A 24037-nucleotide genomic window follows, 5' to 3' on the forward strand; every position below is an offset into this window, starting at 1 on the left:
TAGAGAGTTTCTATGCACAATGCTTAAATAAATATATTAAGCTACATTTTTCAGTAGCTATAACTGCACAGCAAGGACACTAGCTCTTAAAGCCTTGTTGTTAAATACCCACTCTTGCAGCCCATTCTGCTACTGCCCCAGTAAAAGGGAAATAAATGGAAGACAGGGACACTAATGGTTTGCACCATACTTCATGATTAATTCATTCAATTTAGTATCCCTAATCCATATGGAAATCCATCACTAAAATCAATGTAGGTCCTAGAGTGAACATACCAATTTACTCCAGATAATGGCATAAGTAAAGTTGGTGGTAAAGTTGACTTAGTTCTGTGAAATACTTCAAGATCCCAACCCTGGAAATGCTCAAGCTTAGGTTGGAAGCGGCTCTGAGCAACCTGATCTAGTTGAAGATGGCCCTGCTCACTGAAAAGGGGGCTGACTAGATGATCTTTAAATGTCCCTTTTGACCTAAACTATTCTGTGATTAAAAATAATACATCCAGTTTAGATTTACATATCTGATCTAAACTTTGAGTGGCCCCCAAAATTCTATCAGTGTGGATGGTGCCAGATCAAAAGATGAAACACCAGAGAAGTGAACACACTTAAGTGGTTTTGAAGTATAGGGATATGAATCTCAAAATGCTATGAGTGGTAAGGCAGTTACTTTCCATCAGACTGCAACTTTGAATCTCATGCACTCCTGAAATAAATATTTTCTACTGAGTATCAGGTCTCCTCATTGTAACTCCTGAACTAAGATCTGTACAGGACAGTGACTTTGTATACTCTAAAAATTACACGCATTGACTCATGCATCCTGTGTTACCTTTTGGATAGATTAATACTATAATTAATCCAATAGGTTTCCTTAGGATGATGATGAGAATTACTTTATCAATCTGGAACAGTGGAAGCTCCTTTGTAATAGATTGATTATAAAATACACATACAACTTGAGCTTTTTATTCACATTGCACTTTCAATGTGCCAGTGGTCCATATTAAAACTCCTCCTGAAAACCAAAAAAAAAAAAATCTATTTTGATTAATTTATTTGCATTCTCATTTCTCTTCCTATACCTGAAGGAAAAAGAAAATAGCAGCACCAATCAGATAGAACATTTAATCTGAAACCTGCCTCTGAAATTCAGGAGTGTATTTCTGTTATAGTATTATTTATCAGACAAACTCAGTTTTGCAACTTCCTCTATTGTTTACAACCACCTGTCAAGATTGCATTTCAAAACATCTAGTAATTTAAATCATCACTGCAGATGCTACTGTAACAAAAATATTTGCATTTCAAATAGTTTGAAAAATAACTACAAGAAGTATTAAAGACATTACTGGTTAAGTATCAACTGCATTCAGTAAAAAGAGACATTTCAAAGGGTGTAATAAGGAATGTGGAACAACATATTGAGGTACATAAAATATTAAGTTGAGCCACAGTGTAGCAGGAGTCACACAGGGCTATAAAAATGCTGTTACAGCAACTGCCGACAGCTAGCAATAAACTGTAATGTCTTCACTAGGAGAAGATTCTACTTAACTATAAGAAAATCTACTCTGCCTACACTGACCTTTACATTTATCTGAAGCAATTTTAATGTAGTTCAATAATGGCTGACCCATTTCCTCTCTAACCCATGCCAGAACAGACCACGAAAGTACCATTGCAGGAAACAGCATAACTGCTTTAACCTGCTCCAAAACAGTTCACACAGCTTGTGTTCAACATCAGTATTTGTACTGAAACCCTTAATGGCAATGGTGGTCATTTTTTTCAGTGAAAATTAAGTATAATTTTTGTTCTCTTCTCACTTTCACTGATGGGAAAGCTAGTTTAGTTGTGCAACTCATGAGGCAACTTTTTTTACAAAGCTGACAGCTGCATTTACATTTACTTTCAAATTCTATACCTGTTTCTATTAAATGTATATGGTGATCCTTGCAGCTCAAGTTATGATGCATCTATGTCTCATCAATTCTGATAAGAAACATAATTTTTGCTGCCTTCACAATACACCACAATCACAAGCTAAAAGCACAACAAAAAAAATCAAGTAGTTTCTTGAACATCAGGATTATAAAACATGACTTTCCATACTATTTTCCCATACAGATTCTCTGATGCCTGGTAACACAACTCTACTCACAGTATATCTCTATCTTCAGACAGCTACTAACTTGAATCCCATTTCTCCACCTCCAGTTATCTTCACAAAGCCTTAGAAACATTTGTTTTGAGACTCTTTTACTGATCAATGTGACTGAAATTTGGATTGAACAGGTGCAAGTATTTGAGAGGAAGCTTCAGGTGGTAAATCTTACCACCTTGCCTGAATAATTTACAGATTAAAAAAAAACCTACCATGGTTCTTGGGATACACAAATGTGAAAGAAAAAATGGAGAAACACAATTTTAAAGTACAATTTTAAAGTACAAATACTACTGTAGATGAGGAAATAATTGATTCCATAGAAGCTTAAGGTATACATCAGAAACAGAAGTTGTACCTAGATTATTCAAACTGGCCAATCAAATAACCATCACCAAGAGGAGGACACAAAGCATTCAGTTCCACAACCACACCTATTTGTCCTTAAATCTAGCACTGTCTGCTGGACAAGCAGGTACATAAACCTACCTAATGATAAAATACATTCTGCTTTGTACCAGCCATTGCTGGGGGGAATAACAGCTATTGATCTACGAAGAATTCCTGTGCTCTTCCACTTCTGAGAATCCTGTCCAGTGCTTCCTGTAAAGACTAAGAGCCAACGCACTAGAAACACGTTCAGAGTAGATGACATGCAGACTAAAAAAACTTCATAGAAATGTAATTTTTATATTATAAAATTTTAAAATGTGACTGTGTCAGAACAGAAACGTAAAAGAAATTAAATGTCAGAACATATAATTATTTTGAGGTTCATTACACAGTAGTGTGAACAACTACAAGAACTGAGGACTCTTGAAACAAGTCAGGAAACTACATGGGAGTACATCTTAAAAGGAAAAAACAAACCCAAAATCCCAGGCTACCCCTCATCTTCATCAAAGTACTCCTTTTCTCTAGTCAGTTATGTGTTTACATAAATCAGTTTCATAAAATAGTAAAAGTATCAGAGGAGTTTAAGAAAAATAAAACTTATTGAAACTTATGAAAGTCACTGTTCTACCATTAAAGACATAATTACTCTGCTTGTTGGAAATTTCTAGAAATTCTTTTTTATATCAAATATAGAACCCCTATAAACTTCACTGTATACAATATTCCAACCCTTTATTCCTCCAATCACATACTATAGTTCAAATCTTGGCACCTACTCTGCGCTTGAAAAATTTATTTAGAGAAGTTTTAGAATTTATTTATTCTTCTTCTATACAATTAAAAACCATTAGTATTTGAGAAATGATGGAATTTTATTAAATGATAATACTGTCGATTCCCCTAAAAATTAGGGCCAGACAAACCTGCAAGTATATCTGACTTTTCTATAATTGCTGCTTATCTAAGTAGGCACAACAATAAGTACTGTAAAGTCTACTCATATTTAACAGTGAAAAAGTATTCAGTACAGAGCAATGGCATACACTCAAAAAGATGCTGACATGAACTGCATTTAATAAGGCTCTAACACAAATGAATTGGTCAGCCAGAAATAAGATTTGGAGCAATTTATCATGAGAGGTAGCAATTCTTGCAATTCCACTGCTGCCATTTACTGATATGCTTGTCCTTTTCAGAAGTATGACTTCATTAATTGATTGTCATGGTGGTGAATCATATGAACTGTCAAATGATGGTAATACACTATAGCATCAAAGCCATTATCAGAGGAATCAGAGTGCCCAGGAAGTACCCAAATTGCAAACTATTCCTAAATTGTCACATGCCTTAACAATAGAAATCAAAAACATTCTGCTTCAGAGCTTTAATCACCTGACATAAACACTCTTACTCTGTAGCAGTTCTGAATCTACTTCTTTTGGATCTAAATATTTTCAGAAGCCACAAGTTCTTAATTTTCTACATCAAGTATTAGACACTGAAAAACAATATTTCCTGCATCTCATTCAAATGGGCTTCCATTCATCAACAGCTTCTGAAATAGTGGATGTATAAGGATAAGAAAATAGAGTGGTTCAGAGTACTCAGATTTTTTAACATATCCCTCTACAGAACTAACAAACTAACATTCCTAAAGACAAGATTTCAATAATTCTCTCTGGTCAGTACATTTACACAGCAAAATCATTATTATCTGATGACAATTAAAAAAGAATATGCCAAATTCCCACATCTTGTGTTGCTGAACGCTTTTGTTAAACCTCCCAGAACTAAATTACTTTATGTGGACAGAGAATATTAAAATTTAAGGACAAATGACAGGTCAAGTCAAATACCTACAGAATAGAAAGAGTGGTGGTAACAGCAGAAGAAGAAGTGGAGAAGGAATGGCCTTCCCTATATAAGAAAAACCAAGTGCTAAGCCTCTCTTCCTCTTCTTCCCCTTCCCCAGAAAGGAAACAAACAAACAAACAAAAAACACAAAAGAAAATCTATTTCACATCTTGGAACATTACTGGCAGATGTCCGTATACATAACATAGCCTCTAAAAAACACCCCAAGGCCTCAAATTATCAATATTCAAGGAAAAAAACCCAAACCAAACCCCATCAGCTGTGCTCCGCTTCCATTAACACAAGTGAAATTAACTAGAAGCCATACACAGTGGTTGATACTTAACACAAGAAACCTAACATTTCATGAAGGAATGAAAGGCTCCCCAATTGGTTGTTTGGGATGTCTCTCATTCATCAAGTCACTACTAGTCTTTACACCAGTATGGTCTATTAACAAAACTCAGTTTTCCCTTTTTCTAGTCTGTTGTTCAGTTTTCCCTCTTCATAGATCTACGTAAAAACAATCTGGTAAGTGGGGCCCCTATGCTAGTTTATGGTCTTACATGAAACATTAATCTGTTAAATCTATTGCAGGGGAACTACCCATATTTTCTCTCCTCTTTGACTGCAGCTACACTGGGTTGACTGCTGGTTTGCAACAAAATAGCTTCAGAGCAGCAACCACAGAAACTGCTCGCATCTGCAGCACATCCTGGGGAAGGGTTTAGGCCTCAGAGATTCTACGAAGGAAAGAAAAAATCCTAAACGAACAAAAACCTGACTAAATTTGTGTCCAAACTTTTGATTTATCGTTTCCCTGCTGTCCTTTTTTAGCAACGAACGAGCAGAAGTTTCTTCCTCCAGGCCCACCGCCCGCTTAGAGCCGTTGGGATGGGTCGGTAGCAGCCGCCGGGCCTCCAACCCCCTTCCCGCGGAGGGCCTGGGCGGAGATGAAAGCACCGACACCTCTTCCCCCTACGGAACCGGCAGCAGAGGGGGGGTGGCAGGTCGGCAGAGTCCTGACAGCCCGGCGAGCAGCGGGGAGGGCCAGCCGAGGCGGGGAGAGCACTTGTCCCCAAGTTTCCCAGCCGCGTATGAAGTCTCCCATGCCCTCCCCCAATTACCGGCACCGCCGTGAAGCGAGAGGAGCCACGGACATGTCCCGCCCCAGACCCCCACCGCTTCCCCCGGGCCTGGGCTTACCAGCTCTTTCTCGCCGCCTGAGCTCGGGTCGAGGTAGGCTCAGCGACCCGGAACATGAACCCGGCGCCTCCCCCGGCCGCTCCCCGGGGAGGCTGGCGCCACTTCGCAGAGACTGGGCCGAGGGAAGACGGGTCGGGGCCGGCAGCAGCGCCGGAGGATAGCGGGCGAAGGCCAGGAGGGGAGGACGCGGGCGGCCAGCGCTGCTCCTCAGGCCCCCATGATGAGAGCCCGGAAGCAGCTGCGGCACCGAGAGGAAGCCGGGCGCGACCATCTCTCCTCTTCCCCTCCCTCTCCGGATTCCTGCCCAGGGGCGCCTCGTCACCTCCAGCGTTCCCCGCCTTGGCTTCGCTTCCGTACAAATCCAGCTACTCGGGGCTTCCGCTACCGCCAGTGCTCAGCCTTTCCCTGCTGCTAGGGCCGCGGTGGGAAGTGCCACCCCCGCGTCAGGGCATAGTGGTACGGTCCCGTTGCCATGGTAGCGGCGTTGGTAGGGAGGGAAGGAGGGAGGGAGCATGGCCGCCCTGGCCCGGCTTCAGGAGAGGCTGACGGAGCTGTGGGAGGAGTATTACTGTAGAAACAGGTAACAGGGTCGTGCCGGTGGTGGGGCGGGACGCACCTCCTCATGCTGGGTCGGGGCTGGCGGGGGCGATCAGCCTCCGGTTTCCCCCGGCAACGAAGTGGAGACACTCCTGATGAAAACGGTGTAGCTTTAAAACACCTTCGAGAGCACCCCCACCCACACACACCTTTCCTCCCTCCCCCCAAATATTTCCAGAGTGATTTGAGGAGACCTGCTGGCTGCAGCACAGTTTCCTTAAGGGGTCCATTTATGCACAGAGGATAATTAGTGTCGCGCTGTTCCCCTGATAGCTGTGAGGAAAAAGGAGCCTCCGGAAACTCCGACAGGCGCTGAGCCTCCCGAGCTCAGCTCCCTCCCTCCCTCCCTCCTCAGGAATCGGCCTCGGACGGGTTGGTGTTCATTCTGCAGGCTGTTTAAAACGGCTTCGTTTTTAAATTAGGTTCTGCGGCATGAGTTTCTAGTACGTGAAACACGTTTTATCTCATTCTACTACATTAAGGAAGTTTATTCTACTAAAGATCCCAAATGTCCCAAGGCAGGCTGATCGATCACATCCATCACCTGACACCCTTCTCTTGGCCGAAGAGGACAGTTTGTGCTGTTAAGTTTTCTGACAGCTTTTACCAGATTAGATTTTTAGGAAATGAAATGGCTTAAGACCTATTTTAATACGGCATAGATTTGTTGTAATCCTAATACTCGAACAGAAAAAAACAAACAGAAGAAACAAACTACAAACCCGAACATATTTAGCACAGTTGTAGGGTGTTTTTTCTTTACTAATTAATACATCCTCTGTTTTAGAATCTAATTACAACGTCATTTGTATGAATAACAAAGCTCCAAAACATCGCTAAAAGTTCAAGTTTTGCCTGCATGTAAAGTGTTGTGTTTTGGTGTCCTTTCCCTGAACTTTGGCTCATATTCTTGTGGCTGTACACGCAGCAGTTCACTAAATGAGCATCAGTTACAGGAGGCTGTGCGTGTATTTCACGTGTATTTCAGGTTAGAAAGAGCAGGCTGAGCCAGACGTGAAAATCCATTGGAGGGCAGCATGCTTGATGTTTGGGGATTTGTTTTTTCGCAGAGCTTTCAAAAATTGAATTGTCTCCCTTTTAAGAATAGACTATAATCCATCAGCTTCTTGAAATTCAGATTTTCAGATGTGAATTTGAATGAGAGGCCCCAAACAGTTCAGCTCAACAACTCTCAGGCTGATCAGTAATCCGATCTTTGTTCTCATAAGGTGCAAATCTTGGACTGCTTCAACACAGATGTCATCTGAGTCCTAAAATCCTGAAACAAATAAGAACATCTTACTTAGGGATTACTTATTTGACTTTTAAACTTAATAAAAAACTTTGAGGTACTGATGCCTGTCAAATTTTTAGTGGTCTATGAAGTATTTTTGAAGCATTTGTATTTTGAAGTCAGACAACAGCTTTTATTTCCCTTTCAGAACTATGCTTTATCTATTACGTTAATAACAGATCTGTTAAAACTGCCAAATCTGTGATGCTGTGAGCACGAGACTCTGTCATTTTGTCAGTCTTTGAGAAGTATCTATGACTCTAAAAGCTTAAATCAAACTGTATTTCAATTACGCAATCTGATCAGAATTAGAGATACCAGTTTGAGCAATTTATACGTCAAATCACTTTTTCTGGCAGGGTCAGTTCAAAGTATTTGTGGAGCCATACTGTAAAAAGAAAAAGACTTTTTGGTTTGCTCTAATAAAATTTACAAGGACTTCTAAACAGACTTGTCCAGGCAAAACAGAATGCCAAATCGAAAATCTAGCAGAGAGTAATACAGGAGGTTTCTGCTTTTCCAGAAGCAGACTTAATATTGCCAAGTAAGTACGGCTGGTTTTGGAGCTGTCATCTCTGGCATGGCCAGTTCCATATCCCCTTTTTTTTCAGGTTGTAATTGTGGCTGCCTGTGTAGGGCCAAATCACCCTTTTAATTGAAATAATTTACTTCTGCTTCTTATGAAGTGGAGTAGACTGCACAAGAGAGGTGACAAGGAAGCTCTCTAGCTTAAAAACCAGCTTTGATATTGACTTTTTTTGTGGTCCTAGGTAAAAAAAGTCTTTTTTCTACAGTTGCCAGGTACTGGACAGGTGTGAGGTTTTCAGATGACAATGAAAATTTGTGCCCACTTAATTTGATTTGAGAACACATACTGCACCAGATGATATAAAATGAATGTAGCTTTTTTATCTCTGGTAGTAAATATGTGTTTAATTTTTTAAGAAACATAATGAGGACAATCCTCATTTATCAGATCAAGATTGATCCTGCTGGTGTTTATCAAGGCGATTATTGTTGACGTTACACTTTGTTAGGAGACCTAACAAGTTAAGAAAATTAATAGTAACCTAGTTGTTCTTTGTAGCAGATATAACAAATTAAACTAGTTGGTAAATATGTTCCTAATAACAATGAGATAGCAAAAAATCCATGTATATTAAAATATCATTTTAAGTTCAAAGACTTGACAGTTATGGTATTTAGAAAAAAAACAAATAAGTAAATAAAAGCTAGCAGTGAGCTCGTAACTGGTTTTTACTCCTGAGCACTGAAATTCCTCATGGTAATTTTTTCTTCCTGAACTCTCTGAAGACTCTCTTCCAGATTCATATACTGTGTGTTTCACATATTTTTTAAAACCTTTTTAGCTTCATAGCGTGACTTTTATCTTTGTTACTAACAGTATTCCCGTAACAGACAGTGACTGAAAGATGGCAAGAAAGGACTATCTCTTGGAATTGTTTTCTGACTTTCTAATGAGGTCCTTGTGCTTCTTTTCCACTTTTGCACATGTGTTTTGCTTGTACAATGTCATTTGACACGAAGCTTTGACATCACCTTGAAGTCATAAATTTGCCACCTACATTTATATTGTATCTTCAGCTGCCTGACTAGTATCTTTTTCTAGATAACCTTTCTTCCCATGTAACTTAGAAACAATTAGTTTATTTTTTCTCTGTATCCCTTTTTCATTAGTTCTTCTAGCATCTATATTAATCAGTGCTGCAGTCTAGCATATTTTCTAATTCTTTTGTTTCCTTTTATTCCCTCCTTGCCTGCTGCAGCACATGCCAGTGTGCTGCCTGTTTCATTTCTACATCATCTCTAAAATCTGTGTCTCTGAATTCCCATTGTGAAAAAGTCCTGTCAAGACTCAATAAGCTGTTACACTGAGTACTATAATTCCTTGTAAAAGATTCCCATGGTCATCCCTTTGGAATCTATCCAAATTACTAATACTCTTTATTTCCAATTCACAGCTAGCTTCTTTTTAAGCCATACTAAGATTTCATATCCTGACATTCCAGACCTTCTAAAGACTGGAAATTTCCACATCTAGTTTCTTTCCTATGCTTTTGTTGTTCTAAGTCATAATAGTTTTAACGTACGTTTGTATCTCATTTTCCTTCAATCTCCTTTTTCATGTTTCTGTTCTTTAAAGTCATTCCTAAGATACCATCCAAAAGTTGTAAATCCTTGACATGCACCTCTAAGATCAGCTCACATTCATTAAAAAATCTCCAGATGAGGCATTACTGATGCAATCACTGCTCGGGTAATAAACACAGTATTTTGTATTGGTCATTATGAACTCAATTGATATTTATCTGTAGTCATACTAACCACATCTAATTTATTTAATATTCATGAGGATATGATATTTTATACATAGCTACAGATTTTTGTTATAATTCAAGCCTAATTATCATTAAAGCATTATCTGTATATTTCCTCTGCACAAAAGGAGTGACATTGATATTCATTATAGGAGTAATAGAACTATAAGTCTATATTCTTACTATAGGAGTAAGAAGTACACTCTTCCAAACCTTACGTCATCTACAACTTGCAGTGCTCTTTATGTTTGTTATCTTCATAATATGCAATTAATGTGGATAGTATTTTTAGCTACTATTTAATATTGTAGAATTAAGCAGTGAAAAAAATTGTGAAAGAGTTCACAAGCAGCAACAGTAAGAAATATTTAGAATAATTTTTCTGCTTTGGTAATTAATTACTATGCTTACAAGTATTACTACTTTTTATATTTTCAGATCTATAGATGAAGAAAGAACAATCGAGTACAAAGCCGCTGTCAAAATCCAGAGCTGCTTTCGAGGATACAGAGTCCGAGCCTACCTAAGGTAGTTTATTAAGGCCCTTTTAATCTGTATTTCTATCTTGATTTTTTCCCCCAAATTTCTGACGGTAATACTTGATTTTAATAAAGTGGGAGCATTTGGAAGAAAACCCCTCAACAACTGTTATTCTGCTTTTAACCTGCTTTTAGATTGAATTAAATATATGCTGTGCCACTGTAGGAAGTAATAATTTTTGTTTTTCAGAATCGTATACAATTAAAATGGCATGGAAAAATTCTCAGCTAGTTAGATACATTGGTTAAAACCATTCAAATTCAATGCTTTGTTTATAAGTAATGATAGAAAATGCAATGGAAATTACATTTGTAAGGGTATTTCATTGAACTTTTGCATGGTAACTGGAATAGTATATATATGTTTTCAATATACTTTTTTAATATACTTTTTTTTCAAAATGTAAAGTTTTTGTATATAAATATATGTATATTTGGTTTCTAAGTGTGTATGAGTGTGCATATGAATATATGCATGCATGTATGTATATGTATTAAATATGTTTGCAGTGGCCATCTACTTATTATGAAAAAGAATCTTACATAATGCACAGTCTCAAAATAATCTTTTTTAATATATATTTCATTTTAGATACCTGAACAAAATGGCGATTACTATACAGAAGTGGTGGAGAGGTTATCAAGGCAGAAGATACTTCAGAAATATGGTGGAGGTAGAAAACTGGTATTAAAATTTTATCTATGGAATACATATGAAGCAATTCATTCACTTGTCTTGAAATTAAAAATGTTGAACTTTATCCTTTACACACAGACATGTACTTTAGTATCATAAGAAGCACCATTCATTTCAGTAAGCTTACTCATAATGGTAAAGTTAAGTCCATGTTTACATGTTTGCAGCTCTACAGTATTAGTCCTGAAGCCAGCACTGAGATCTCATGCAGAAGCCTGCCCTCATGATGCTAATTGCAGGATTGGAGCTTTTCAAGATGTGGTTTTTCCTGGCAGAGCTTTTAATTCTGAAAATGAAATAAACCAATGTGTCTTGAAGTATTTCAAGTTTTGCCTTAAGGCACGCAGCACATCACAGTCAATCTAATTCCCCTGACAGACTAAAAGATAGCAAAAGTGTATGGTGGCACACAAGCTAAAACCTCTCTTAACAGGTTTTGGAGATTAAGAGGATACTAATTTCCCTTTAACACAAAACTATTAAGTTTTAATGTGTACTTTACTTCACTAATTTACCAGCTTATGTTAATACTTTGCGATAGTTTTTAACTTGTTAGTCATTTATTCTTGATTAATTTTGTTCAAGTTAAATTGCTATGTTTTAGTCACAACAGACAAGTCAAGAAAAAGTAAAAAAATTTATCCATAACTAATATATTACAGGCTAAAGTCCATACCTCATACTAAACTATGTTTTCAAGTAGCAGGAGTTGTATGCCTGGAATCTTGTCTATTTTACCCCAAATCTATCAGATTAGAAAGATTAGAAATTTTTATCTCTTCCAGTTCACTTGGCTTAACTAATAAAACATGATTCATCTTTTCAGGTTGTAGTTTTCAGTCTACCTTCTAACACACCATATTGTGAATACTGAGAAAATAGCTGCATGGTTGGACTGGGCTGTGCTTGCACAAAAGTGGGACTTGAATGAACATTTTTACTGAGTTTAGGGAAGGTTTATTTAATCTAGAAAAGATTCTGCAGAAGAGAGATGGTAATGTTAAGGTATGTAAAATTTTTTAATGAAAAGAAAGGATCCAGGCAGCTATGGAAAAATGTAAGGAAGAAATGAATGTGATGTGGAACACACTGCTAAAAGATGTTGTGGAATCCCCCTATTGCAGGTTTTTAAGAGAAGATTAGACAGATCCTTATCATGGATAACTTAGATGTCATTCAGGCAATGTTTTAGGTAGTCATGACATCCAATTAAGTTTTATATTTTTGCAGAGTTAAAACATTACAGAGTGGTGAATTTCACTTCAGAAATAAGGCAGTTTATGTGTCGGTTTTTCAAGATGAGAGTAAGAACCATGTCTGTTACATTTTAAGATAGTCTTTAAAATTAGCACAGATTTCATTTAATAGCCAAGCTGCCATAACTAGCATGGTAAAACCTCCTCAGCTTTCCATTCTTGAAATATGTTTCTGAAAAGAAAAATAATGATATAAAAAGTCTCTAGCCAATAAAGTCTATTTCGTATGTTCGAAGTGGTGTAACTGAAAAGCCTTTGCCAAGTCTGAAATCTGTAGAACAAAAAAATTATTGAAGCCCAACCTTAATACACACATTCTAAATCAGATTATGAGTTCATCCAGTTCCTGGGTACTACTACTTATATTATACCAGTCAGGGCTCTAGCAAAACAGAATCTCATCAGCAAGCTTAAGAATTAGACACCAATCAGGATAGAAACCCATCTTTTTTGCTCAAATGCTTTATTTTGTGCTTGTCTCTTTGATTGGAGAGGACTAAATAGGACAGCCTTATTGAAAGGCAACCTGAAAGTAGCAGATAGAAAGGCACATTTATCTCCCTTTAGACTGCTATGTTCAGTATCCTATGTTTTGGCATGGACTTAAATATGATGTTCAACTTCATTCCCTAACTTTATTGTTATATTATTGATCTGTAGCGGAATTTGGAATGTTTTAAAAAAGAACAAAAATCTTTGCAACTTAACATGACTTTTAAATTAAAGAGTCATTTAATGTTGCTTCTAACACATGCTAATAACTGTTGTAATGACTCCTCATTATGAAATTTGATGATACTTTTGACATGGTAGCTCCTTAAATACTAAAAATATTGGTCAGTTTAGAATTTATCCAAGGATAATTATTGGTTTGGTATCTGCTGTCAGAAAACAAGGCTAAGCATATGCACAAAATGCCCATGATTACTTGATGATAAATCATTTTAATGATTATATTCAAAATTGTGAAATGTGAGTGGTACTGACGTGGAAAATAACAAAGGTTGAGGCCTTGTCAGGATGGCTGTCCATATGTGCATCACTACTAGTATTTCTTTTATTACACTCCCAGTTCCTCTTCCTTTGACTCTTAAAATACATTAAGGTAAAAAAAAAATAAATACAATGGTGTTTATATAACGAATTTTGCACACCTTTCTATATAATAGATGTAGGTGGTTTGGTATAAAGTTGTGCTTCCTACTATTAAGTTCAAGCTGAAATGAAGATCTGCACTCCTATAGTTTCCCTAATAGCTTAATTGCACTGGTGAACTGGATTCTGAAAGTATGACTTTTAAAACCAGGCAAACACCAGAACATGAATCAAACTGTATGTCACTGTTTCATTTAACAGAATTTCTTAGTCTTTTCTTTGGAAATCAGCATGCATGATGGTCATCCCTTTTGCAAGGAGATGCAATTGAAAAGAGACATAGCTTGGACACCACCTGAAATAGCTTAGATTAAACTCAGTAGCCAGTTTTAAATAATCCAAATCCAACAGAATTTAGGCAAATGCCTATTTCCGTTATATAAAAATATAAAAAAAGTCCCTGTTCCCAACTTAGACCATGTGCTGGTTTCTTTTCTCAACCCACTCAGTCAAATTTCTGGATCTCATTTGAACTTTTCACTTTGCATTAACTGAAAAAAAAGAAAGTATCAGTCAGTATCAGATCATATTTGTAGGTGACCTTCAAACATGTTTTTAAATAGAAAAGGAGAAAAGTAGCTCAACAGTTCATATACAAAATGCTTAAAATATATTTTGGGATCATTGACCTGAAGTAAATTAGTAGGGAGACCTGTGTATTAACATCTGAGACAGATACAGGGACTTCATGGTTCAGAAGTGGAGGTGATGCTTTTGGGTGAGATGGCAAGATAGATAATTCTTTCCAGAGTGTCAGCCTTGCAGTGTCACCTTGGAACTGGCATCCAATGAAAGAATGAGAGCCAGTGCAATGGGCACAAGCTGAAATGCAGGGGTATTCCTTAAGCATAAGAAAGGAGACTTCTGGACAATGAGGCTCTAGTTCAAGAAAGAATCTCTTGTTTACTGGGAAAACACAGCAAAATAGAAGCATTATGATTTTGTGAATAGGGATGAACTCATTCTCCATCACTAGTAGTAGTAAAACCAGGATGTTTATTTTAAGCAGAATCAGAAAACAGTGGCCAAATCCATTAGCAAAAGAACCTACAGGATTGCACAAGCTTTGGCTTTCAATGCAAGTATACAGCTGTTAGACAGATGGGCAATTCTTCATTTGGTTGGCCTATGTAATTTCCTTTTTATTTTGAGTGTTCTTGTTAAGTAGTGGTAGGGTAAGGCCTGGATTTCTTACACCTAAGTTGAGGTATTCAAGTGAGGACTCTAGTTGCCATTGACTATATCTGTAAATAGAATACAGAGATGTAATTGCAGAGCTCTTCAATACTTTGCCATGCTCAGAGGGAAAGTGGTCCCACAGACTTTCGGTACTGCAGATATAAAGAGCATGATGATGTTAGGTCACCAGTTTAGGTTCTTCAGTGAAATGATGGATTCAGACCTAAGTGCTCACAGCCTTCAAATGTGAGAAGAATCCACAAAATGGTCTGAGATTGCTTAGTTTAATCACTGGACAGAAAACTGATGATCATTATAAGGTTAAGAATTTCATTTAAAAAGGTACTTTATATATTTGGAAAGGTACTTTATCTGTTCCAAAGAAAGAAAAGAGTACTTCACTACTACTTACTACCACTCCAGAAGTTCTGCAAAGCAAAACCAATCAATTTAATCCAACGCTTCAGGAATATACTTAGAGCTGGAAACTGTTATTCCAATGTTAGCCATCTACAGTTATTATCAGTCAGAAAACATTTATGGAGACAAAAGGGGAGATAGATACCACTATTTATCCAAATGCAGACCTTTGGGGCAGAGATTACCTCAAATATATCTAAGTAAACACACACATATTTATGTGTACATCTACCCATACACATGAAACTTCTCTGAAATTTAGCAGTCCCGCATTCTTCTCCATATAGAGAAATATGTTTTCTACTGTTTCCATTATTAGTAGACTGGTTTGATATTAAAGTGAGTATTTGAAATGCACCTTAATTAAACTGCAGGAATTATGCCTTGCTTAATGTAATGAAGAAAGAGAATTTAAAATGAAGTAGCGTCATTGTGTTCATTTGTAAATAACATATTGCAGCCAACTGTTTCTTAATTGCTCAGACTGTTGATAAATAATCCAGTCCTGCTGCTCTCCACAGACAATTTGCTTTGGATCAGACTAGGCAATTCAAATAACACTAATTACAGCGAAACCCTTTTATAGTGAATTCCTGTTTGCCATGGGGGAGAAAATCAGTATATCAGGGGAAAGCACTTTTGCCTTTGATTTGTGTCTAAAACATGAGAAACACATAAAAGCTGCATGTTGTGCTAAATAAAGGACATACTTTTGCATTCAAAGTACTTATATTTTACTTTTTATGATACAATTGTGAATTATGTTCATTTTGCATTTGTAATTAGAGGGCGGAACAGATGTGAAAGCTTAGTTTAAAGTGATGTATCCATTAAAATAACCTATGCTGCCAAGTGATTGCTTAGTATAATAGGGGATTCGTTCACTATGAGAGGAATTCTACTTTATTGGAAGGAAACCAGGGCTTCGGGAAATGTTTTCTATATCAGGGGATTCACTGTAACATGGTATCATTGTATTTATGATTTTATGATGTTAAAATGAATATTAAATGAAACAAAATTCCCAAGGATTACTCGAGAGGCAGCTAAGTACATAACATTTAGTACAGATGGTTGGAAGGCACAATTTTGCTCCATCACTGCATCCGTATCCTTGAACGATTTCGACTGAAGACAGCATTTCTTTGAATTTTTCATTAAACCAGACGTCTTGAAATATGAATTCCTTTTATGTTTCTGTGAGTTTTGGCTAAAAGAACCCCAGTGAATAAATCATACAATACTACGTGTCACTGGCACTTGTGAATATTTCTGCTTTGTTATTCTACTCTCAGTAGAGCACCATTGATTATCAAACTCAGCAGAGAGCATTTTATGATCATATATCTCCATTAGCTCCTAGTTTGACTACCATAGATTTTTCTGGTTAAGCCTGCATTATGTATTAGGAAGCCTATCTCTTCAATACAAAGTTTGATTTTATTCTCTCTAAGCCTAGAACTCTTATTATGTATTATGTATAAAGATTCTTATCTTTTATATGTAAAAATAGGAGCACTGTCTTTGTGTAACTGAAATATATGCCATCTTTTTTTTTCCTTGATTCACAGACAGCATATTTTATTATGAAGATGAATTTCTACAATGAAATGGCTGTCAGGGTAAATATTTCTTCACTTGTTAAACAAATGAAAAGTCAATTGTGCTCCGAATTTGCTTTTAATAAAATGAGAAAACCAGAATAATATACACTTGATTGATATGCTGATGGCAACAGTGGGAAATAGTACATAGTTAAAAATTAAAGTTACACTCAGTAGTCTGGGCTACATTTGAAAACTGTAGTTGAATTTAAGGAATCTGCATGTGTCTTACTCCATTTAAATGTTCATTGTACCTTACCATATATCATGCTGATAAAAACCCCAAACATTCTATCTGGAAGTATTCTTACAAATGTAGACATATATTTACAATTCTGACAAGCTACAGGGCTTATATGTTTGTTGATGTGCCTGTGCTTTTTTCCTTTTGTTAGTACATGACTTTTGGTGTCTTGAATCTCAAAATAGTCAGAGAGAGCAATTCCATTGCCTGAACACAGAGGTGTAACTGCACCGATCTCATTGATGATATTATGAGTGAATTTTTTTAGAGGATTAAGATTAGAAACAGTCCTTGAACTTAAATATACAGCAAATGAAGTTTGTTAAGGGGAAAATATATTTAACTGGAAATTAGCATTTTTTCCCTGCATTTAAACTAACTGCACTTAAACAAATATATGAAACAAAACAAGGAAGGATATGAGATAATTCTTGGGAGGAACTCTTTTTATCTTCCTTAATTATTTTATTTTGTGGAACGAAGCTGCTTTAATTAAGAAGTCTATATCTTTTTAGGCAAGGCATTTACCTTGTTAATTCTACCAAATGTAACAATGTGGTGGGAATGGAGAGTAACCCAAGGAAACTCTGTAAAGTAGGAAGATTCTCAGAATGGATTTAAATTTTGTGACCTTTATGGTTCTAGAATAACTCAAACTCAAGAGATGTGTTTCTATTAGGTTTTTTACTTAGTCCTGGTTATCTATAAGGCACAAAATAGAATGTTACACTTGGTCTATGATAGAGAACTAAAAGTTTTTCCTCAGAAATGTACTTTTGTGCTGTTTTAGTTCATACCTTAGTTAGCTAGTTTGGTAGTATTCCACAGTGGATTAATGCTCTATACTCATGCAGTTGAAATCAGTGAGAAAATAAAGGATGCAAGCCAGCTCTTAGAAGTTGTCTGTGTACTTTTAGAAGGCATTTGAAGACCATATTTCAGAGGTAATTATGTATTCTAGTCAAATGGAGTTTTGCGTTTGGTCTTTCATTTTTAAAAGACATTGAATATGTTCCCATACATTTGTAATGGAAATATAATGTTGAATCATTAGGTGATATGAATCTTCCAAGTGCCATTTCAGTTATGTCCTTTTCTTTAATGGAAATTTAAATCAGTAGAAAACAATAGAAGAGATCTTTATTTAGTTGCAAAAGTCAGAATCTGATTGTCCTCTGTCAAAATCCTGTGCAGACATATCTGCAGAGCACATTTAGAATGCTGCAGTTCTGAAACACTGAATGTTTGGTTTTGGTTTGTTTGGGGTTATTTTGTTGTTTTTTATTTATTATTATTTCGGTTTGGGTTGGTTTTTTGTTGGTTTTGTTTGGGTTTTCTTGTTTTTGTTGGTTTGGTTTTGGTTTGGTTTGGTTTTTTTCTGTCATCTGTTTTTTTTTGAGAACTAACCAAGATTCAGGAAAATAGGCAATAAGGCCTCTTTAGTTTCTGCAGAGAAGAAATGTGGCCAGACTTTATCCTGCAGTGTCTCAAGTTTACATTGTGAGCTTGATTAATGATGAATATCCTGCAGAGTTCTGAAAATAAAACAATAACTGGGTATGTTTTTCTATTTAACCACTTAGTTTGGCCTGATAGTGTTAGAAAATATTTATTCTGTTCATAGTTTCTGATTAGCAATGCACTTCTGATTTTGGCAACTGAAGTATCACTGCTCTTGTATGTACACATGCTCATAGTTTTGAAGTCAGTCTACATCTCCATCTCCCTGGATTGCATTCAGTTGAAACCAGAACTATCAGTTTCACCTTTCTAAATCAATTTCAGTTTGAGTACTAGGTCAAAATATTATTCTGTCCCTTAAAAGCTTTAAGGTTGCTATAAATTTTCAGCAGCAAAAGTAATCCTATGGAAAAAAATATATTCCCATGAGCAGATGGCTTTTGATATATCAAGGTTTTGCCATTTGTTTTAGTGCTTAAAATAAACATTATTTATAAGACCACTTACATTTTGATGTTACTTAATGAGGAATATGCATCATTGATTTGACTAGCTTAAGAGGTCATTTAGAACTTGCCCGTTAACAAGCTGTAATCTGCTGAGCACACAATGACTTTGTTTAAAATTATCTGTTCAGTGCTGATCAATGACAATAATTGTTTTGTACCAATCACTGTTGAAACTTGCTAATTACTTTGAAGGGCAAACACACTTGTCTCTTTATTTTCAATAATTTTTAAACACTCACCTTGGAATTAAAAAGAAATACGTACTTATTTTTATGAAAGCAAGCATTTAGAACTTTCACATTGAAAATACAAACATCATCAGAAGCTTTGTGTAAAATGTTCCTTTCCAAACTTCAGTTTTGTGATCAGTGACATACATAAACCTAATAATAAGTTATTTGAGACATAATGCAGCTTTTTTTGCTCATGTTTCGTTCAGTTGAAATCAGTGAGGTCATTCTGAACAGAAAGTTTTGTAAATGAAGGTGGGTTGTGGCATTTAATTGGTACACTGAGACCATTGGAGATAATTATAGCTTTACCCAATTTTAGTCTTTTGTCTTTCAGTTTGAGTTTTGATCCTTTAACCCAGAAATATCCAGTTCTGCATTTATAGCTGTGAGGCAAAGACTGAAAGAAAGTTTCAAAGGGACCATAATCCTGCATTAATGAGCTCACAGCTATGTAGGAGCCAAGTTGGTCTTGTTGAGAAATTTTTAAGCTATATAGAAAAACAAAGCTAGGATCCTTATTCACATGCAAAGGATTTTGCTTAATCCCAGATCTCTGAAGGCACACTCATTCTTTGCTCTTCCTTTATCCCTTTTTAACCCAATAAGCTTGTGTATGAGAAAGTGGAGTTGCAAAGAGTATAAACATTTACTATCACCTAGAGCAAAGAAACATGTGTAGCACTTAATCTTTCTTGCTTGTTCCCATGTTCAGCTGCTCACATAACTATTATTTATTCATATTGTGTCTAGAAGTCCAAACCATTTTTATTAAAAAAAAACACCTTAATAAACAACAACACATAGGTAAAAGAACATATCAACTTTAAAAATTAAATTTGAGTCTTATTTGAGAAGAGAGGAAAATGCATGGTGATGTACAAAGGGGAAGTAGAGAGTGCATTGACACTAAAAGTTAATATCCTATTATTTCTAATATCTGTAGTGCACTTTTTTAGTTTCTTGGTGACACATCATTCAAAAGTCTTACTGAAAGCTTTGCTGTGGTACTTATTCTCTTCTTAAATCTCACATAAAGTTATAATGGCAGCTGTACCACAAGGTGCCATTACTTGGCAATAGATTCCATCAATCGACCCTGTATGTTAGTTTCTACTTTTAAAAGTAGTGCTTCACCTTTTGTGGTTGCAAAATGGTACCAAGGACGAAGTAGGAAAATATGCAACCCTGTCTTAGTTAATCTGCTTATAGGTAGCTCCTGTGTGCAACTATTTTCAACTCAGGAAATGGTAGGAGATGGAAAAATTGCAGTGACTTTTGTCAGTTATCACAGTGGTACAGAACTGGACTGCAATGAACCTGGAATGAGCTGAAAGCATTTTGCCTGTTACTGAAGAGCACTGCCAAGACTTGATGATACAGACTCTGAAGTTACTTATTGCAGACGTTAATTGATAGTGGGAGAAATGAGCAGCTTTTTTTCCTTGCCATCTTCCTGAATCAAATGCAAAAAAGCATGACACTCTTCCCTTTTTTACATGCTTCTTTGGAATATGAAGTAGGGTAAGAAAGAGAAAACACCAGCACATGAATTGCACTCCACTTATCAAATCATACCTTGGTTCTGGAAAGAGAAGTGTTGGTGTAAAGGAAGAAAAAGAAAAACACTCCCTGTAGATACAAATAGTTTAAGTTCTTGAGAAGTCTAGTAGCTAGAAGCCCACATACTCTTGGAAATTACATTATTCTACTCTTAAATGCAGGTAGTGAAGGTGAATAGCTGCTCACATTGGACTTGCTTCTGGATCATAAGACCTTGATCTTCTTGGTTTTTTAATGGAGATTCTGCCTTTCAGTTGTTATGTCTCTTAAGATTTGAAAGGTGTAAAAGTCATGTGGCAGCTGGAGCAGGAGTGAAGGAGAAAAAAAGGAGACAGTGCAAGGAAGAAAGTGAAGAATATTTTGCAGGAAGATAAGTTCAAGGATGGAAGAATGTAAGGAAGGAGGAACTAGACACTGAGAACAGAGGAAAGGATCGTTTCAGATGTATTTATGTAGAATATGCTGACCTCTTATGGGAAAGAAAAGGAATGAAAGCAGCTCTTAGCATTACTGAAAACACCAGTTTATGTCTTCTACCCATATATGTTGACATAGGGATAAATACCACAAACCAAATTACATTACTGTTGTTTTTTAGCTAATTAATAATTACTTTCCCATCTCAGAAAAAAAGAAAGCCAGTAATCATTTCAGAAACATCATTGGAATTTGTAATTTTTAAGTATCAGAGAAAATTTAAGGTGCTTTGTTAAATTCTTAGATTGCTACCTAATTGCTATTCTTAATGCAACTTGAGAACTAGCTACAGTTAAGGGAGTTTCTTTTTCTAGTTTAAACTATCTTTTATGCACAAGAATTAGTATTTACTGAGAAGATTACAATCAGTGTGCAACTGATATTGACATGCATCATCGTGCATTGGAGATGAAAGAACTGCAATTTGTAAGTGATGTTTCCAGAAAGCCCGATTCATTTTGTTACTGGGAAGGCTTCTATTCAGTTTACATTATATTCAGAGCACAAAAATGAGAGTGTAGCAGAACATCTTGATGAGGTGGTAACTAAATAACTCCTCTAAATAAGGAGTGCATGTTGTAGCTGAGAACATACACAACTTCTGTTGTCCATTTTTACATACAGCAATACTACTGGCAATAGCAGACACATTTTCATGGCCACACCCCACTACAAACAGTGGTTAAAACTGATACTATTTTTTAATGTTGCATTAAATAGTAAATTTATATATCACTATTTAACTACAATAAATTACAATCTACCCTCATTTTTTTCATTGGTGCTTGATATCGTTTTTTATGACTTGCTACTTGATATCACTTTTAAGGAAACTGCATTGTTTGGGAAATCCAACAGGTATTTGAAATACATAAAAATGTTTGATTTGAAATATACTAAGCAAATATTTATCTCCTCTAGATTCAGAAATGGTGGCGAGGCTATTATGTTCGGAAATATGTCCATAATTATTATGCACTGAAGAAATATCTGGAAGCTGTTTCTTTGAATAATGAGATTGTCAGGTAAAGATAAAAACTCCCATGTAGTAAAGCATTCGTTTCCTCTTCTTTTATTTGTAAAAAGTTTATGGCATTAATTAATCTATTTCTTTGAGTCTAGGATCCCCTCCAGTATCAAATATCTATCTATCTATCTACCTATCTACCATTGTTTTCTTTATCCTGAGACTGTGCATACAGTGCCACATTCTAACATCATTTAGGGTATTTTGAATTCAGAATAATTTCTTTGAATTAATTAGACATACTATGGGTTTACACCAGTTAAATAAAACCAAATATGGCTCTCCACCTACGCTCAGAATTTATAGGTTATTAGGCCCTAAATACAGTTTGTTGTACTATGTTATTTTTTCCAGTATACAGAAGCTTAAAAAGTTTTCATAATTTGTTTTGAAAATTGGTGATTGACAATGAATAAAAGTGCAGATTTGGTGATCTAAATTATATGCTTGAGCTCTGCTATGAATGTTAATTGTGAATGATACTGGTGTGGACATGGTGAAGCACACTCTTTTCATAGTTACAGAAAAGATTAATTCATCTATTAGATTTCTTGCTGGGACTGTTCCTCCTATATGTTCCTACTTTATTTCTCCTATCTGCCCCTTGTCTTTCCCTTTACTTAAGTTCAAAGCTTTCTAAAACTGAGGCAATTATTTCTTTCTAGCACATTTGATGTCCTGAACCATGACTTTTTCTTCAGATAACAGTAGAAACACACAGACAAAACACTGCATGATCATGGTAATTACTTTTTCATTGTAAGTGAAAGAGTTAGACAAAATCCATCCAGCTTTTTCTGTTTAGAAAGCCTGAGATATGCTTTCTGAAGCATAGAAATATAAGGGGGTCCAATGAAAAAGTATTTTGGGAAGTCTTATCTAGATCACATGGCAAAGGTGTTTCAGCCACAAAAGCTTTACAGAAAACAGCATATGCAAATTTTACATGCAACTTTATAATATTATTTTTCTGCAGTTGTAGCTGATGCTGCATCCTCATTGTCATAGCATTATAACTTACACATTACATTATTATATGTAATGAAACACACTGATAACTACCTACCTCTAATTTCTCATTAATATTCATTTAAATGTATTCTGTGCAGAAGGTTAGATCATAACTCGGCAAAACCAGACTTACAATATCTGTCATCTCTTCAACTGTACCTTGTTCTTAAATCCTTGAAATATGTTCCCTTCTTGAAAAGGTAAAATTCAGGGAAGACAAGACCAAATCCTGGGAAGTAAATGAAACCATAACTTTTCTAAAATGCACATGACTGGGTGAACTGCAGAGGCACAGCCTCTTCATGATAGTTCTATCACTCTATCCATTGGATGCCTAAACCTGGAACAAGGCTCCTAACATGTCAGTTAGAGTAACCTTTGATGTGTGTGAACAAAACAAGACAGTAAGTGGTATTTCTACTGGACTGAACACAGATTGATGGTAGCTTTGTATTTTATTTCCCCACACCCACAATAGATCTCTGCTGTATACATATAACCTTGAAGGAATACAAAATATTTTTTTCTTGTGGTACTTTGATATGTTCATCAAATTCCCTAGTGTTGGCTCTGTGTCATTCAAAATCATAAACCCTGTGCACTGGGTAGGTATTTTAATCAATATTTTTGTGCTGTTTCTCTTTAACAGGTGAGCAGCATGGCTTCAGGTACATTGAAATGTGTTGCAGTTGGTATGTGTGAGGTCTTACCTGGCAGCTGATATACTGATAATTCTGCTTGTTTGAGTTCTGTCTTTTAGAGTTCACCAAAAGAGGTATTTCAAGCTAGAAAATCCATCTTTCATATGAAAA

At 36.1% G+C, this 24037-nt stretch overlaps 2 protein-coding genes across 2 annotated transcripts in view; one reads left to right on the plus strand and one right to left on the minus strand.

The window, feature by feature from the left end:
* GPATCH2 (G-patch domain containing 2) overlaps window positions 1-5859 on the minus strand; it is a 120344-nt gene extending 114485 nt beyond the window's left edge. Inside the window, exon 1 of the mRNA XM_030447676.1 lies at window positions 5624-5859. Within this exon, the coding sequence (XP_030303536.1) occupies window positions 5624-5679 (56 nt within the window). The 5' untranslated portion in view covers window positions 5680-5859. The remainder of the gene's footprint in view (window positions 1-5623) is intronic.
* A 270-nt stretch (window positions 5860-6129) lies between these two features.
* The window catches only part of SPATA17 (spermatogenesis associated 17), a 90100-nt gene continuing 72192 nt past the window's right edge, over window positions 6130-24037 (plus strand). The window contains exons 1-5 of the mRNA XM_030448276.1: window positions 6130-6203; window positions 10292-10381; window positions 10985-11066; window positions 16671-16721; window positions 22109-22212. Coding sequence (XP_030304136.1) covers window positions 6136-6203; window positions 10292-10381; window positions 10985-11066; window positions 16671-16721; window positions 22109-22212 — 395 coding nt within the window. The 5' untranslated portion in view covers window positions 6130-6135. The remainder of the gene's footprint in view (window positions 6204-10291; window positions 10382-10984; window positions 11067-16670; window positions 16722-22108; window positions 22213-24037) is intronic.

Source organism: Calypte anna, chromosome 3 (genome assembly GCF_003957555.1).
Source record: "Calypte anna isolate BGI_N300 chromosome 3, bCalAnn1_v1.p, whole genome shotgun sequence".
Taxonomy (NCBI): Eukaryota; Metazoa; Chordata; class Aves; order Apodiformes; family Trochilidae; genus Calypte; species Calypte anna.